Below are 16,985 nucleotides of genomic sequence, written 5' to 3' on the forward strand. Positions count from 1 at the left end.
CTAGTTGGCGAAAAAAATGATTTCTTCATCAAAATTGGAATATGTTGAAACAAATATAGGGATTTGGGGAGAATTACCATTTTTATGAGGTTGACGCGGCCAATTAGGGACAGGGGGAGAGCAGACCATCGTGTCATATCGGATTTACAATTGTCAACAAGAGGGCGAAGGTTTTTAGCGAAGAGGTCTTTAATTGATGGTGTGACGACCACCCCTAGGTATCTAAATCCTTCAGTGGTCACCCTAAATGGAAAAATAGATTTTGGTAGTGTCTTGGCCTGTGCATTCATGGGGAGAAGTTCACTTTTCTGAAAGTTTAATTTATAACCAGAATATTTACCGAATTTGAGTAAAATGTCTTTCACAACTGCAAGGGATGAGACCGGATTGGAGACATATAACAAGAGGTCATCCGCATACAGTGATAGTTTATGTGTGAATCCCATCCTGGAGATACCCTCAAAGCTGTGACTTCTTTTTTAACATACGACTTTTGACGTACTATAATATAACTTTGTGTTTTTCGGACATCCAGTATAATTTTTAATGACTTCTATTAAACATACTATCTATGACTTTTATGCCATACTTCTTATTTTGACGTAATGCTTTGACTTTTTCAACATACAACTTTTCTTTTGACATACAATATTACTTTTGAACTTTGACGCATTATATGACTTCCATAAAACATTAATAACTTTTAATGACTTGTCATTCTTGCTGCCATCTAATATTTTTCTGACATACTATTTGACTATTGTTAAGATGTATTTTGGACATACCATACAAACCTTTTATTACACTATACTACAACTATTTAACTTTTGTTTATGACTTTTTAAATGGCATGCAATAACTCTTTATTATGTTAAGTGTCATCAGAATTGTCAACAAAAACAACTTTGCTTTTGCAAACTCTTTATTCTGCAATGGATCAGTCCAGTGGGAACAGCTGGACAGAGCCAGAGGTTTACAGGCACAGCTAGTACAGTACTGTCTGCGTATATATATATATATATAAATAAAAAATAAGATCCATATTTCTTTATGATACATCTCTTGTCCGTGAGAGGGAAGGTGAAAGCGGAAGGAGAAACGTCAACCTGACTTGATATGGCACAGTGAGGACACCAACACACTCGGATTGAAAGAAGTGACAAAGAAAAGACATGCCCCGTTCCATAATAACCATCTCATAAACATAATCCGACAACACAAGTATCCAATATCATTGATGTTACATGCGCCAAAAATATGGATTAAAAAAGTTAAAAGCCTATCACATCCACCCACAGCCTACTACAGTTAAGTTGTGAGGATGAAGGTGTCGTATTACCACCAGCTGGAAACACAACGCCTCCTCCATCTCAACGACGGACCGGAGGAGAAGGTGTTCATCAGCGTTCTCTTTGTGGACCGTCCATCACGCGCTGCATGTGACTTCTGGACACCACCATTTATATCCTGAAGTGTTTTGATTAGATACGGGGGTCCCATACATACAACACCTCCATCAGTCTGCAGCACACATTTCCATTTCTTTGTGGTTTCCTTCCTTAACATCTCTCCACCCCATTACTATGACCACTCCTTAAAAAAGGTGGCCACACCCCCTCGCTGCTCCCCCCTCCCTCTCCAGGTCAGTCCTCAGTGGTGAGGGCATCCACAGCCTCCAGAAGGTGCAGGGCCAGGCTGTACTGGGCGTGGTTCTCCGGCAGGATTTCAATCAGACGGCCGACCAGCCTGCTGGTGTGGGACAGGGGGGTCAGGGGGCACCGCAGCTCACCGGGGTCCTGCAACACATCACATATACTGTTAAACCGGCAGCTGCTAAACTTATTTTTTACCTTTCATTTTGTGGTTATGGCTGATGCTATGTAGTCAACCTTAGTCTGTCATTCAGCTGATGAGGAGAATTGTATTTCAAAGGATTCTAAACCAAACCAGTCCTATTAATTATAATTTGAAGCATAATTACATATTATTTATGGAATACGTTTCTATTACTTTACTTACGTCGTAAGGACATTATTATTATTCAGGGTTCATACACATTCTGACCAATGGATTTCCATGACTTTTCCATGACTTTAAACCAAATTCCCATGACCAAACATTTAGTGAAATCTGGGTGTAAACATGAAAAAGTGAGAAAATGTAGTATTTAAACTAATAGTGAGAATACAAAGCATACAGCAAACCTTAAATGACACAAATGAATGAGACAATAGTTTGATTAAAAGAATAAACATTTATATAGATGCCTGTATGTATGCCTGCTTATATTTTGAGCGTCTTTCTTTTAAAAGCATTTTCATTATTTCAAACTCAGCGTAAATGAACGTCATGAACACATGAATATAACACATCTACATGACTTTTACAAAACTTTTGGGGTTTAATTTGTTTCAAGGACTTTTCCAGACCTGGAAATAACTATTTTTAAATTCCAGGACTTTTCCAGGTTTTCCATGACCGTATGAACCCTGTTATTACAGTGAAAGTGCTTAATGTTGCTGCTGATGCTGCTAGACTGTTTGGGTCCACTATGTTAAACCGGGTCTAATCCTCCTCGGGGTCTGTTCGGGTTCGGGTCTGACTGTATTGGGTCTCCCTCTAAAACTCTATCTATGCACGTTGAATTTGGGAAGTTTTATTCACAAGTCTGGACACTGAAAAACGGATTAATTTGTCAGTGTCCATCATTATTTGCTGCAGCCAGTAATATTGTTGATTTGAGGATTTGGGGTTCAGGGTGCCTCTTTAACACCCGGCAACAATTCTGGATGATATAAAAATGTCTCTTGAATGCATCAGAAGACATTGTTTGGGAGCCTCACCATGGCCTTGATCCAGGTGCAGAGGGTGGGCGGCAGGCGGGCCAGCAGCTCCATGGCGGCCTGCGTCTGGCTCTGGCTGTGGAGCAGCGAGTAACTCAGCCTCTGGCCCGTCAGCACCAGCAGCTGGGAGCCCAGCACGTCCTTATCCTCCACCTCCATCATCACCTGGGGGATACGATGCCACACACTTCAAATGAAAAGCCCGATCAGAGCATTTGGATTGTATGTATTATCAAGCACTGTGATCAGCATAAAAGGATTAAAAAGTAGAAAGCAAAGAAAGCAAAGAAAGCCACATTGCCTCTTCAGCCCGCAGGTCCAGGCCCTGGTTGTAGAGCTCGCAGACGATGTGCCGCCTCAGGATGTCGGGGTTGACCTGCAGCAGGGAGCCGAGCTCCAGACACAGGGAGGGCCACCAGTCGGCCTTGGGGCCACCAGAAGAAGGCAGAGCTCCCCTCTCTTTGGTGTCCGGGGCTGAACCGGAAGGATCCTCTAAAGCCTGAACCCAGCCGGTCAGCACCCGGAGGAGGAACTGAGACGGAGCAGGAATGTGGGAAAGATGGAATAAGATGACAACAACTAAAACAATTTCCTCTTGACCTCTCGATGTGAATCCACCTCTCACCTCTTGTCGTAGCGAGACCAGGCCGGGGTCCATGTCTCCACTGGGCATCAACTGGATGGTCGTCAGATCTCTGAAGAAAGCGTTCTTACCCTGGGACAGCACACACAACGTGGGCATCATTAGTCCATCTACTATGTTTAAACATAGTTTTAAACAATGTTTTCATATTCAGGCACCTTTCTATGTTTTTGTTTTGTTGGTAGGGTTATTTCTCCATGAACTCCAAACACAAGTTACAGATTAGGGTGGTCATGATACTGCAATTTCTAACTGATACAATACCTTAAAAAAAATCTATATATTTCATTCAATTTGTGATACCACAGGGACACATTTACAAAAAATAAAATAAAAGAGTACATAGAATTTTAAATTCAAAAACATGATTGCTTCAGGAGGGAGTGGTGCACTTTAGCCTCTGGTGGCTGAAATGAGCATTACAACAATAAACTTGTCAATCAGTCCCTCTCCTCACCTTGCTGTCAAACAGGCTGAGTGGTTTGACCTTCAGACTGAAGGTCATCGCAGCATGTAGCAGGGAGGCTAACAGGCAGTGGTGTTGCACCAGCGGGTAGTGGACGCCCCTCTGCTCCAGGGCGAGTTCAGCCAGGGAGGCGGGCCCCTCGGCCCCGCACCACGCCTCCTCCGCAGACGGCTCCGGAGGGGCAACGTCCTCCACCGCCGAGTCCGCCTGTGTGTGAAGAAAAGCGCCCGAAGAGATGGTGAGGAGAAATAGCTTGCGGTTCTCGTCCCACTGCGACCTTAAATCACAGTTTAGTTCACAGTCACTGCAGTCAAGTGCAGATGAAAACACATGCATGGATTTGAAGTCCCCCTCCACTCAAGAATGTATTTTGCTTATTGATCCGTCACGGTGATGTAAAGGTGAGCGCCACCGTGCAGGGTCATGCATGTGCAGAGAGTTGGACACTGAGGGGGGGTTCTGTGCTCACCTGAAAAACACAGCTTATCACGTGTACATCAGTACACAGGTGTGATTTGGACAACTTGAAATCCCCAGTGCACGTGCACTGAGAACGGACTCTTAGGGATACATTATATCTAACAAATACACTTTTGCAATATTTGCATGTCCATATATTCTAGATTGAATTGTAAGCATTCCTATTGGAGAAACCCGATCAGACACCAATCATGACTGCAAGCAGCTCGCTAGCCATCAAGTATAGGTGGGGTTAGTAGTGGTAGGTTTCTCCATGCTTTTGCCCTCCCTGGCATCTTTTTACTTACATAGTAATCAATAAAAGACAAATGGCTCTGATTCTTAACCAATACTCCAGTCACCTCCATGAGGATCTGCAGCAGCTGAACACAGCAGCCCAGGAACGACGTCACGGCTTTGTCTCCCATGCCGACATCCTGCACGCACAAACGCACCTCCTTAAAACGTGCAGCTAAATACTTGAATTGAAACACTTTGCGTCGAAAATAATCTTGTCAAATCTTCACGTACGTACCCGTCGACATAAGCGATCTTTGGGTGCCTTCCCCACCTGGGAAAAGGAAATGTCAACATGTAATATGCAGCCTCCCACACACACAGTGTACTTTATGTGTACTTCATGTGCACGACCTACCTTCTCCATCAGGAAGGCTGCTGCTGAGAAACGCTTGACAATGAACGTACTCCACATCATCGCAGAAATACCTGTGAGGAACATTCAATGAAAGCCAGTGTCACACTAGTGAGGGTCATTTTCAGAAGGTAGGCGACCGATTAACTAAGTGGGGACATTAACGTCACCTCTGGTAATAACAGTACTTCCGCTCACATATTTGAGCTGTTATTTTATGCATATCTGAGGAAAACTACACCGTTTCCAACTATTACAGATACAAATATTATTAGATGGATTATACATTATTACATTGAAATATTTGTATATTTGTAGTAAGCATGAAAAAGAAGAAGAAGCAGTTGAGCTCCTCACCTAGTTGGATATGTGGACTGGAGACTAGCTTCAAATGTTCAACAGCCAACCAGAAGTATCGGCCCTCCTAAGCAGAGAAGCAGGTCCACATTTAAAACAAGCGGTCAGTAGGGTTGGGTACCGACAACACGTCCGGTACCTACCGGACCGAAAAGCAACGCAGATTTTGGTGCTTTCTTCCGGTGCCTGAGCCGATTTTTTTATTTTTTTTACACTACTCTGTAATGTTGCACGGTATATAGATACTAAAAAAGTAGCACGGTACCCGCACGTTAAAAACGATTTTGATGTATCGCTCTCTGTTGTCCGCCTGCTTGCAGAGCGGGGCTCGAGGGGGCGGGGCTTCCAACGCTCACACACACACAGAGATCGCTGCAGACACGAGCACGAGCTTTTGAACGTCCGTCCTCGGCTTGATGGAACAAATCTCTCCAGTTGATATTAATGGTGACGTGTAGTCCAGTAAAGCAGCAGTTTGTAGAATCCAACAGTGTCTGAGTTCTGTTGCACACGGTCCCATCAGGCCATGATGCTTGTGTCTGTTCTTTTTTTAAATATATATTGTTTATAGTTTGAAGTTAAAAGGTTTGAAGCTGCAGTTTGAAGACAAGTGTTTTGTATGTATTTATTAATTTATATTTATAGTATAACTTTAAAAAGGTTAATATATTGTTCAATTTGAAGAAAAAAAATTGCCTTGGCAATAAAAAAAGTATCGATTCAGGCACCGTTTAGGCACCGGTATCGTTTTAAAAGTATCGGTTTAGCACCGGTATCAGAAAAAACCCAAACGATACCCATCCCTAGCGGTCATTGGGTATTCGTCATCCATGTTTCCTTATTAGGAAAACCAGGTTTTAACTGAAGATAAACACTGGTTTTGAAAACATAGAATGGCTGTCTTACTTACTTTTGAACTATCATTAACAAAACACGTGTGTGTGTGTGTATGTGTGTGTGTGACACACCTCTGGGTCTTTGTTCCACTGCACTACATATTCCCAGCAGGAGTGGGCAAAGAGCAAGTCAGGTGAGAGGGAGTGTGGGAACCGCTGGCACACTGCCACCAACAGCTCTGGAAAACACAGAGGACTATTGAAGAAGCTTTGTGATATCGTGTGGACTGTCATACTGCGGCTCAAGTCATGCTGTATGAACCTACAAAGGCTACTGGTAATATTAACAATAAACGCACAGGTAAATCTACTGAACATGAGAGCCAATGTATCAGTTCATATCCACATTTTGATCAGTTAGTCCCGACCTGCTGTCCTGTCCGTGTCCTCTGGGCTCTTCTCCTCTGGCTCCTTCCCCTCTTCTCCAGCCCTCTGTTCGTGTTGGTCATCTGCCTCTTTGTCTTCTCTCTTTTGGAGAATTTCCTTCAGTCGCTCTGGGGCCAAGTCGTGTCTGAACACCCACTTGGAGACACTATCGGCGATGCCCCCTTTAACGTGAACGACAAAAATATAAGATCTGTTTCATGTAGCCACACCCAGATTATCAGGGAAGCCCGGAGAACAAAACATTCTGGGGATCCATTTTAAGTCTGATCTAAATTGTTTTATCCAACTTGTGGATAATAATGAAACATTTTGTGTGTTTTCACAGTTGAAAACGTGACGTTTTTCTTTTGTCAGGGTCATTTTTCAAGATCAGTTGCTTGTTGTTGTAATACTCATGTTGGCCACAAGAGGCACCAATACACCATGATCTAAACAGGAGGATAAGCGTTCACCTTTTCCTCCAGGTGAGTTGAACTGCACTTTTATCCCAAGGTACAGAGGCATTTGTTAGCAAGTTATGCAAAACAAAAAAAAAGGTTCTGAAGGAATGGAGAATTGCCTGGAGATTATCCAGGCAAAACCTTTATTTCTCTTTTCATGTTTAGATCAGATTTTTTTTCTTCTCATTTGCCTCTCAGGGCTTCTGATTATGGATACTGGAAGACAGAAAGAAACTAACATAAGGCATAACTAACAAGAAAGAACCGCTGTCTTGTGTTTTTGACAGCTCACTTCTCTACCTGCAGACATCCCTGAGGACATTCTTCTTTACAGCTTACCTGTGCCTCCCTCCAGCAGCGTTTTGATGGAGCACTGTGCTGCGGCGCCCCCTGCTGCTCCCTGAGGAGGAGGCACCAACAGCAGGGTCTGCAGCACCAGCACGTCCTCCAGCTGGCGAACGCACACCACCCACTGCTCCAGCTCGAGGGACACCGCCTCCCACTCCGACTGCAACTGTCACACACAAACACAGAAAGGGGCGGAGTCGCTGAGTGTGGTTTCAGTGGAGTGGAAGTAGTTCTAGTGTTGGTGAAGAAGGTGGGGCAGTACCAACTGGTAAATAAAGAAGATCAACCCACAGACTGATGAGTGCACGCCTGTGTGTGTAATGCGTTTACATCTGTGTGTGTGTGCATGAGACTTCCCCTACCTTGCTGTCGCCCCGGCTCGTGGTGCTGGCCTTGGCAGCGCGGTGAGCGACGAAGGCGGCCAGCAGAGCGGCGGCAGCGTTGTGGGACTGGATGCACGTGCAGCGGACTTGCTGCCACCAGGGAGAGATGGACTGGGGGTCCCACGACTCCTCCACTGCTCCTGAAACCAGGAAAAAGAAGCGTTACCGGCCTTCTCCTCATCCTTCTTCGTCGTCGTCTTCTTTTTCAATGGATCGACACTTTTGCAAATTAGTCACTACACACAAGCGCACACCTTCCATGTCGCTGAGGGCGATGAGCAGCGTGTGCAGATTTCTAACGGCCTCTTCTGGCTTCACGAGCACCTCCTTCTCTCTTTGTAGCCACACACTTAGCAAGAGAGACTGAACGGAAGAGGTGCAGGTGTAGAAGGGTCAAACATAAATATTAGAGGAATGAGCATTCAAAGTTTCAAAAACTACATCACATAGTAGTTGCATTAGTCCACTTGTTTGTCACAATTCATCAGTTGCTTCATAATTAGCAAAACTCAATCCTCCATCTTACCAGCAGCTGCTGTGGACTGATGCCGGCCTGCTGCAGGGTGTCACAGATTTTATGGGGAGGGCTCTTTCCACACAGACACCCCCAGAACATAAAGCTCCCTGCAAAGGACACACAAGAGCAAAGTCCTCAATTTGGATTTGTGCGTCAGTGGGATTTCTGTTCATCAAAAGCTTATTTTCTTGTGTAAACCCGACCTGTCCTATCTTTACACATGAGACACACAGCAATATGATTCCCATACCAGCGTCTCACTGCCAAATTTAATGTTGTCATACCGAAAGGACCAAAATGCTACACATAGCGTCATATCCCTTGATCGCGGTATCTGCTTGGATAACTCGTGGAAAGGTCTGGTCGTACTATGTGCATACATATGTTGCCATACCGAGATGATTCCAGTCGGTTTCAGAGGCGCGGGTGACCCTCAACCCGCCGTCGTCGGTGCACTCCATCTGGGAGAGAAAGGCTTGTGCTGGCAGGGGTGAGTCGGGCGAGTCCTGGGCGAAGGAAACACTTGGTCTGGCGGTGAGCTGGGCGTAGCGTTGCATTGTGGGGCCGACGCGGGTCAATTCATCCTCTAGGCCTTCGAGTGAGTCCTGCTGGGTGGGGAGACCATGTGTTACGAGTGCATCATAGTTACAATGACCACGTAGCAACAACACTGCCCTAATTGGTGCCTTATTTTAGTTTGAAAACGTCCACGCCGAAGCCATTAAAAAGCTTTTCCAAGTGTATGCGTGTGTCCTCACATTTTCAGAGCAGGCCTCTCGGCCCGCACCAGAGTGCAGGTTCTGGATGTCGGTGTAGAGCTGAAGCAATTTCAGCTGTGAGGAGCAGAGCTGGAGTAAAGCTTCATCCACCTCCTCAGGGTCTGCGATGAAGAGAGATGAACCATTGGATATGTACGTAACGTTTCACTGGTACACAGGGTTCATACACATTGTGACCAATGGATTTCCATGACCTTTCCATGACTTTAAACCAAATTTCCATGATTAAACATTTTGTGAAATCTTGGTGTAAACATGAAAAAGTGCGAAAATGTAGTATTTAATCTAACAATGAGGATACAAAGCATACAGTAAACCTTAAATGACACAAATGAATGAGACAATGTTTGATTAAAAGAATAAACATTTATATAGATGCCTGTATGTATGCCTGCTTATATTTTGAGCGTCTTTCTTTTAAAAGCATATTCATTATTTCAAACTCAGCGTAAATGAACGTCATGAACACATGAATATAACACATTTACATGACTTTTCCAAAACGTTTGGGTTTTTATTTTTTTCAAGGACTTTTCCAGGCCTGGAAATAACCATTTTAAAATTCCATGACTTTTCCAGGTTTTCCATGACCGTAAGAACACGGTACAGTACTAGATTTCTTATCATAATAAACCGCTGCGCTACCTTGCTGCTTCAGAGTGTCATTTAAGGCGCATGTGACGTTGGTAAGACACGAGACAGGAGCATTCTTGTTGGACAGCAGAGACTCCAAAGCCTAGGAGGAGGAGGAGGAGGAGGGATGGCCGTGAGAAATGTGACCATTCCCACAAAGTTACTGTGTGAGTCAGTGTGTTTGTCTTTGTTTGTACCTGCTTCTTAATGGCCGGGTGTTTGATATCCAGCAGCACACTTTTGGCTTCGCGCTCCAAAGTGGCTGAAAAGGAAAAAGTAGGCGCATATAAGTGCACAGATTCAAACCTGTCTCCCGCCCACGTCTCCCTTCAGCTCCACCTCCTGCATCTCTTACCAGGATCCACCCCTCTGCTCCTCAGTATAGTCGTCAGTCTTTTTATCAGGTGCATGTCCTTGGCGCGCTCGCTTTTCTTGTCACTGAAACAGGGAAGACAGAAAAGAGAAAGATGGAGTTTTTGTGGGAATATGAAGACCTTTGAAATCCTTGGATGTGAATATAAATGATGATCATTCGTTAGCAAGATCTTATAATGGCTCCTGTTGAGTCGAGTGAGTCTATAGCCGAGGTACATAATACAAATATTACTAGAACGTAGGGGCGTAAAGATTAACCGAAACTCTGCCGCCGTCTCAACTTTTGAGGGGAACCGGTCCAAGAAAACGATACATCCGTCATAAACCTCAGAAATAGTTCCACTTGAGCATCTTTTACATGTAACACGTCATTACAGACTCAAGGCAAACAACAGTTGAAATTAAAAAGGTTAATGCCATTAAATTACAACCATGGCCGATGACATTTCATGAGAATACTACATGAATGAAGTTAATCTGAATCATATCAAAGTAGTGCTATATCGCTGACTATTGAGATATGCATTGGTCCCTGAGAGGGAAAGATACACGCCCCTACTACGAATAGTCTGGGACACAACCCCCATTAAGACTGCTACTTGCCAAATGAACACTTTGCTTTCTGTTCGGTTTAAACAAGTGAGATAGAGTATGAAGTAGTATGCTTTATATTAAAAACACATGCCAGTACAGTATCTCTGAGCTTCATGTATGTCTGTGAACCAACCTGAGGGCCAGGTGGAAGGGGATGTTCACGGTCCTCAATGCTCCCGTGATGGGATCCAGCAGACACACCTGCTGGGTGTGGAGCTGCCAGCCCTTACTGGTCACGCTGTTCACCCCCATCAGACGGTAGCCGGCGTACAGCAACCTGGAAGTGCACACGCACAAAACAACAACATTTTACATCTATTATATTGTGTTCTATGCCCCAGTTTGTGTGTCTGAGCGTCCAGTATATTCTTCTGTGGTACTACCTATGAAAATGCACACGAGCTGCTTAGTTTGTGACACTTTTGAGGCTCAGAAATAGCGGTCAGAGCGCCTTCAGTTTCAGCGTTGTTTGTACCTGCAGTGTTTTCCCACAGTGAAGGCTCCGACTCGAGGCCCCTGCTGCATCCCCCACACCTCCAGGATTCCCCTGCGGGGTGCGTAGATGACCAGGAACAAAGCGTGGCGTCTGGGAAGGGAGGCCGAGGGAGAGAACTCCCGGTCGCCGCGCTCCTCCGGAACCTGCAGCCAACCCAGCTGAGCATCTCGGTAACCTGCGGTTGAATCAATGACTGGTCTTGTGATTTTGAAGGAGGAGACTATGAGTGTTTGATGGGACCACATGGATACTTTTCAAAACCACCATGTTATTCCCTTCTTAGTCCGTGGCCTTTCCTCTCTGCTCCGTCCTCACCTTTCCACATGCGGATGGCAATGCCCCGGGCCAAGTCCAGCAGTGTGACTCGACCAAAGTCATCCGTTACTCCCGCCAGCGTGTTGCAGGGGGACAGACAGATGGACTCGCCGTGACGACGGGAGTCTGGGAGACCAAATCTGGGCGCAAGAGGTCAGATTTAAAAGAGAGGACGACGGAGGGGAAAATCAACAAGCTTCGTATTGCCAACATCGATCAGGCACAAAGGGCATCGCTGCGTTTGTGTTGAGATATCATGATTGTTACCTGATCCCCAAAGCTGTGGCAGGCTCCACCTTGGGCTTCTGTTTCTGAACCGCATCCTCTTCATTCTTGTGCTTGTTCCAACCTAGCCATCCACTGGGAGGAAAAACAGCCAGAGAGATGAAAATATGAAACATGAACACAGAGACAGATATGATGATGTAAAAAGACAGGATGAAGGGAGACTAGACGATTAAGACATGAGCAGATAACTGGTTATAATTCAGAGCATTGATTTGGCTGCTTTGTGCTGTTGCAGCACACACACACACACACACACCTGGCAGCGCTGAAGAGGGCTGAGGTGAGTTTACTGGCCACAGCGAGAGCCACATGGGAGAGGAGAGGCTGGGAGCTTCCCTGAAGACAAACAGAGAGGAGTTATTCATCCTTACGGCCATTCTTTGTGGGAAATAAAACAGCCCGACTTCCTCCGTCTCCCTCGCTCACCTCTACAGCATAGTAGAAGCCGGTGTACGGCCCACCTCCCACAGTGACATACTGGCTCATGGCGGGGGGGCTCCCCTTGACCGACGCATTAAACCCCCCCAGGATAGATGCATTCTTCATCTGGTCAAACACACACAGCGTCATGACGCCTAACAGCAGGAGGGATGGAGAGAACGGGGAGGAACAGGAATCAGTGATGCGGTGAATCCAGTAGTTCATTCATTCCCTTTTGAATACAATAATCTCTTCCCAGCCTACGACTCCACTGCACAATACTTTTGTTAACAATCTAATTCTAAATCAACATTAAAACGCTGCGCTTCTTCTTTTTTGTGCATGTTTATTTATTGTATTTAAACCTGGTATTCCTGCACAGTTGCTGATAAAAAGATCAGAATATCATGAGTATAACACAATTAGACTGTAGAATTAATCGACCACTGATGCCGTGTTCACACCAAAACAGTTGCGAATTTTCGCAACGCCACTTCGCCTAAATCGCTATCGTTAATTCGTTTTTTCACAACCATCGCAACCATCGCTGGGGAAAGGGGGCGGGGCTTATCTCCGTGTCTGTGAAAACATTTACTATTTCCTTCACGCACCAGGTAAATAACCACTAGTTCCACTAGCTTTATACGTTTTTCCACTTTTTCGCAACCTAACGCGTCTGTGCATTGACTTAACATGTAATATGGACGCGCGAATATTTCGCAACTCTTTTGGTGTGAACACGGCATAATTTTTTTTTTTAAAAAGAGTCTCTTACCCACACTACTGTGGTCCACAATGGTGTCCATGTCCTGCAGACCCCACTTCTTATAGGCCAGGGGAGGAGGTTGGATCACATCACTACCTGCTGCTGTCGCTGGATGAAAAAAAAAAAATGCTGGTCATTTGGTTTCCAAATGTCTTGACAAGGAATTTCATCATTCATAGCTCGTTTATAGCGCGCGCAACACACACACACACACACACACACACACACACACACACACACACACTTCTAGAGACTGTATAAGCCTGTGTATATGAACAATATGAACACCAGAGCATATGCACATACCGTGAACAATCCTGGCTGGATGCACGCGACATACACACACACACTTTTTCCACACATGCTCACACACACACACACACACACACACACACACACACACACACACACACACACACACACACACACACACACACACACACACACACACACACACACACACACACACACACACACACACACACACACACACAGCAGTACCTCTTGCCACCTGGTTCCGGCAGGCACGTAGAGATTGAAAGAGGCTGAAGCCGTCGATGGTGACCAGAGCGGCGGGGTAGAGGATACTTAGCTCTTCATGCTGTGGATGCATGAAAATCCATAATTATACAGCTGCTGAATAACATGGAGGGACATGGTCAAAGGCTTCTCAGTTAAAGAATTATTCTCACAGACATTTTCTGCATCTTTAAAGCTCATGCTTGCGGGAAAGCATACGTGTATTTGCCAAAACGTCAAACCGCTCCTTGGAATCTGAACAGAGTTTTCCTTCACAGTGCTGATGTGCAATGCGTGCATCACCTGCTCAGTTACTCCGGGATGACGGGGGATCTCGTACGTGCGACACTTGAGCCTCAACACGGGGTCCTCGTGCAGCAGCTGGGCCAGGAGCAGAACCCCGTTCTGATGAGAAACAACCGGCGTTACATTCCACACACACTCGTTTCATTTTCCCTTTCTGCTGCATATCTGAAAATGTAGTGCATTAAAAAGAAGGTAAGATTGGCACGGTACCTCCGTGTAGAATCGGACATAGCCGGAAGTGAAACCCACAACTACACATGTCCAATCGGGCCGCCCTGTGGAGCTCCTACACACACACACGCACACGCACAGTGTCAGGTACACATACACACAGCATTCTGCGTCTCCTCTATTTCTTACATGAGTATTTCTTACCTCTTCTGGCTTGCCAATGGTATACAGATGGAGCTGCTCACACACTCTCTGCAGTGAGAAAACATACACAAAGTAGGATGTCGTTCTCTCTCTCTGAGGCACTTATGCAGAAGCTCATGTTTCATTTGTTTCCACAGTCAAACCAGCATCCCTTTTCAATGTGACCCTTCTGTAGTTGTCCTTGTCATTTGCCTTTATCTCTGAAATACAATGTTGTGATTTTCATTCCTCGCTTACCCTTCATCAGTGCTAAGGGTTCCAGTCCAAGACACAGCCAAGGTCATCTCCTCTCGGCCGCTGTCATCTGTACGCCACTTAGCTGGAAGAATCAATTGCAAGATATGTAACTCCTCTGTGTACTTAGAGATGAGTGTGTGTGTGTCTGTGTGTGTTATGCCGGTGTACAACTGGTTTGATATTAAACTAAACAACCGCTTAATATCAAACAAATATACTGAAGTGTCCCACTCACGTGGACCATAAGGAGACTGAGAGAGCCCATGAATGAGAGTGGAGCGACAACTGGTGCAGTTTTACTTTTCTTTACACTAACTCTTCTTGTCTCTTCTCATCACCCCATAAAAACACACGTAATTTAGCTGATAAATGATATGCATGTATATGTATGCATAGACTTGCGTACTCGGCAATATCTGATCCAGCATTTTAGGCTTAATTAGAGGCCTTTTCGATACCAGGTCTCGTTGTCATATTGCTTATAACTAATGCAACGCAACCTGAATTTAGCGCCATGACTCCGTCGGCACAGGCAGCTGATGAAGGCTGATTTTTAAATTTGCCAGAATGCGTCATAATGACAAAAAATGACTTCAATCCAACAGGTTGAAGCTCGGACCGTACCGGCAAAACCAAAACTGTGGTGTGTGTTTGCGTATCTGACCTGAGAGAAAGACGGCCTTCTGTTCGCGGGCCACTACCAGCAGGTCGGAGCAGGGCGACAGCGACACGACACAGTCCTGCAGCCAAGGGGCCCTCTGGCCTGTGGCCTCCTCCTCCACCTGTGGGGCAAAGAGGAAGGTCAGTGGTCGGTTTCTCATATTCCACAAAGTGGTTTGCAGCTTTTGTGCTATTGTCAATGTTTTTTGTCCTATGTTATGACAATGTTAGACCGGCGAATGAAACACAAGAGGACGGACCGTTGTGGCAGAAGAGGCTCCCTCCTCTTTGTTTTCTCCACCATCCCATGATGCCTCCCAGTCCGGAGATTCCCAGGACAACTCATTTTCTGTTAGGGAAAAGGGGAATAGGGAAAACCAATTAATAATTATTGACATCATGCAGACTTTTAATATGACCCGGTAAACTTAATGAACAGTGATCTTATGTTCCAAGAGAAGTGAATAACTACACTGTTATTTAACTCCTGTGCTAAAGCCACAGACATGCTAATGATGGTCTACCAAAACCCTACACAACTAAATGAGTGGGAAGGACTGATGAAGCTTCTGCTGCAGCGAAATAACCTAAAAGCATTCAACAGTGCGTTAAAAACACAGGGACAGAGCAAGTGGCGAAAATCCAGGATGAAACCCCGTTGACATGGACATACATAAGACATTAAGCCCCAGTGCGGCGTGTGGGGGGCTGTCGATGCTTCAGCGCTGCAACATGGTGGTGACACGACCCGTGTGTCTGAACGCATCCACGTGGGATGAAGACTTGAGGGCCAACAAGTGCTCTGTCTGTGCGCGTGCCTCTGTCCTGCCTGGTTACGCCTCCTGCAGGTGCCTCCTGTGGGATGACTCATAGCACCAAAGGGCAGACCCGTTTCTCCTCCTCGCCTCCCATTGGCCTGATGATGGTGGTGTTGTTGTTGATGTTGTTGTTGTTGGGAGCAGAGCTCAGATTAACCTCGGTCCATCATTCTCTTTACAAAACCTAGCCATCAAGTGATGTGTCCGGATTATTAGTCAGGTCATTAGGAACAGCTGTTCTTAAAAGGAATGGGTGTAGGGTTTTTTGTTACATGTCAGGTCCGGGTCGTATTTATAATATGTATTATAATACTTTATAGACAGAATTGCATGAGGTAAAAAACAACAACAAACCCTGCTGCGCATAAAGAGGGCGGTTACTTTAAGCAGTGAAGAGCATTTATTTCACATGTCACCTACAGACACCCTTTAGCCGCCTTGTTAGTCTAGTAAGCCTTTGCTTTGTTGAACTCGTGTCCGCTATAGTTCCAGAGGGAGCTAACGCTAGTTACCTGGACTGGGCGCCGCATCGCAACTCACCTGTTGGATTCTTCTCCTCCGCCGGCTCGGCTTTCTGGCTGAGGAACAAGTAGTCCCGGACCGTCTTGAGCTCCTGGAGCCGACAGAACTCCAACAGGCTGCAGGACATCTCTCTCCACGTCCCGGCAAGTGGACAGACAAGGAATCAGCCAGTTAGCCCGCGTGCTAACGGTCCAGCTGTGGAAGATAGCGGCGGAGCTCAGCAGTTTGAGTCCGTCTGCAAGTCCCGCTGTCGCGTTACCTTGGTGACAGCCTGCTCACAGAGACAACGCTGCTCACTTGTCTTAAATTGGGCCTAAAAAAAAAGTGTCAACGGGAACCTGGTGCTCTTATCCCCCCACAACATTTGACGTTTCCACCCTAATTCTGCTGTGTTGATGACACATCGTTAGCATAATAACACTAGAGTGCTTCCGGGTCCTTGGTAAAAGCGGAGGCGACATTTTCAAAATAAAAGCGGTGCGATGCAATTT

The 16,985-nt window shown here is 45.6% G+C and overlaps 1 protein-coding gene across 1 annotated transcript; it reads right to left on the reverse strand.

Moving 5' to 3' along the window:
- Nucleotides 1–916: 916 nt before the first annotated feature.
- Nucleotides 917–16,621, reverse strand: rab3gap2 (RAB3 GTPase activating protein subunit 2 (non-catalytic); the record flags this gene model as incomplete). Its single annotated transcript, XM_079237341.1, has 35 exons — nucleotides 917–1,796; nucleotides 2,844–3,008; nucleotides 3,145–3,375; nucleotides 3,469–3,558; nucleotides 3,944–4,159; nucleotides 4,774–4,848; nucleotides 4,947–4,982; nucleotides 5,067–5,137; nucleotides 5,421–5,487; nucleotides 6,389–6,495; nucleotides 6,685–6,864; nucleotides 7,483–7,657; nucleotides 7,854–8,014; nucleotides 8,129–8,237; nucleotides 8,401–8,498; nucleotides 8,786–8,996; nucleotides 9,150–9,271; nucleotides 9,816–9,906; nucleotides 10,001–10,065; nucleotides 10,159–10,241; nucleotides 10,906–11,049; nucleotides 11,248–11,443; nucleotides 11,584–11,723; nucleotides 11,851–11,943; nucleotides 12,128–12,207; nucleotides 12,298–12,446; nucleotides 13,067–13,165; nucleotides 13,559–13,658; nucleotides 13,880–13,981; nucleotides 14,093–14,168; nucleotides 14,258–14,305; nucleotides 14,495–14,576; nucleotides 15,159–15,276; nucleotides 15,415–15,503; nucleotides 16,513–16,621. The coding sequence occupies 35 exons, from the start codon at nucleotides 16,619–16,621 to the stop codon at nucleotides 1,644–1,646; spliced, it is 4,131 nt and encodes a 1,376-aa protein (XP_079093467.1). The 3' UTR covers nucleotides 917–1,643.
- Nucleotides 16,622–16,985: the final 364 nt, after the last annotated feature.

Source organism: Taurulus bubalis (assembly GCF_910589615.1).
Source record: "Taurulus bubalis genome assembly, chromosome: 1".
Classification (NCBI taxonomy): Eukaryota; Metazoa; Chordata; class Actinopteri; order Perciformes; family Cottidae; genus Taurulus; species Taurulus bubalis.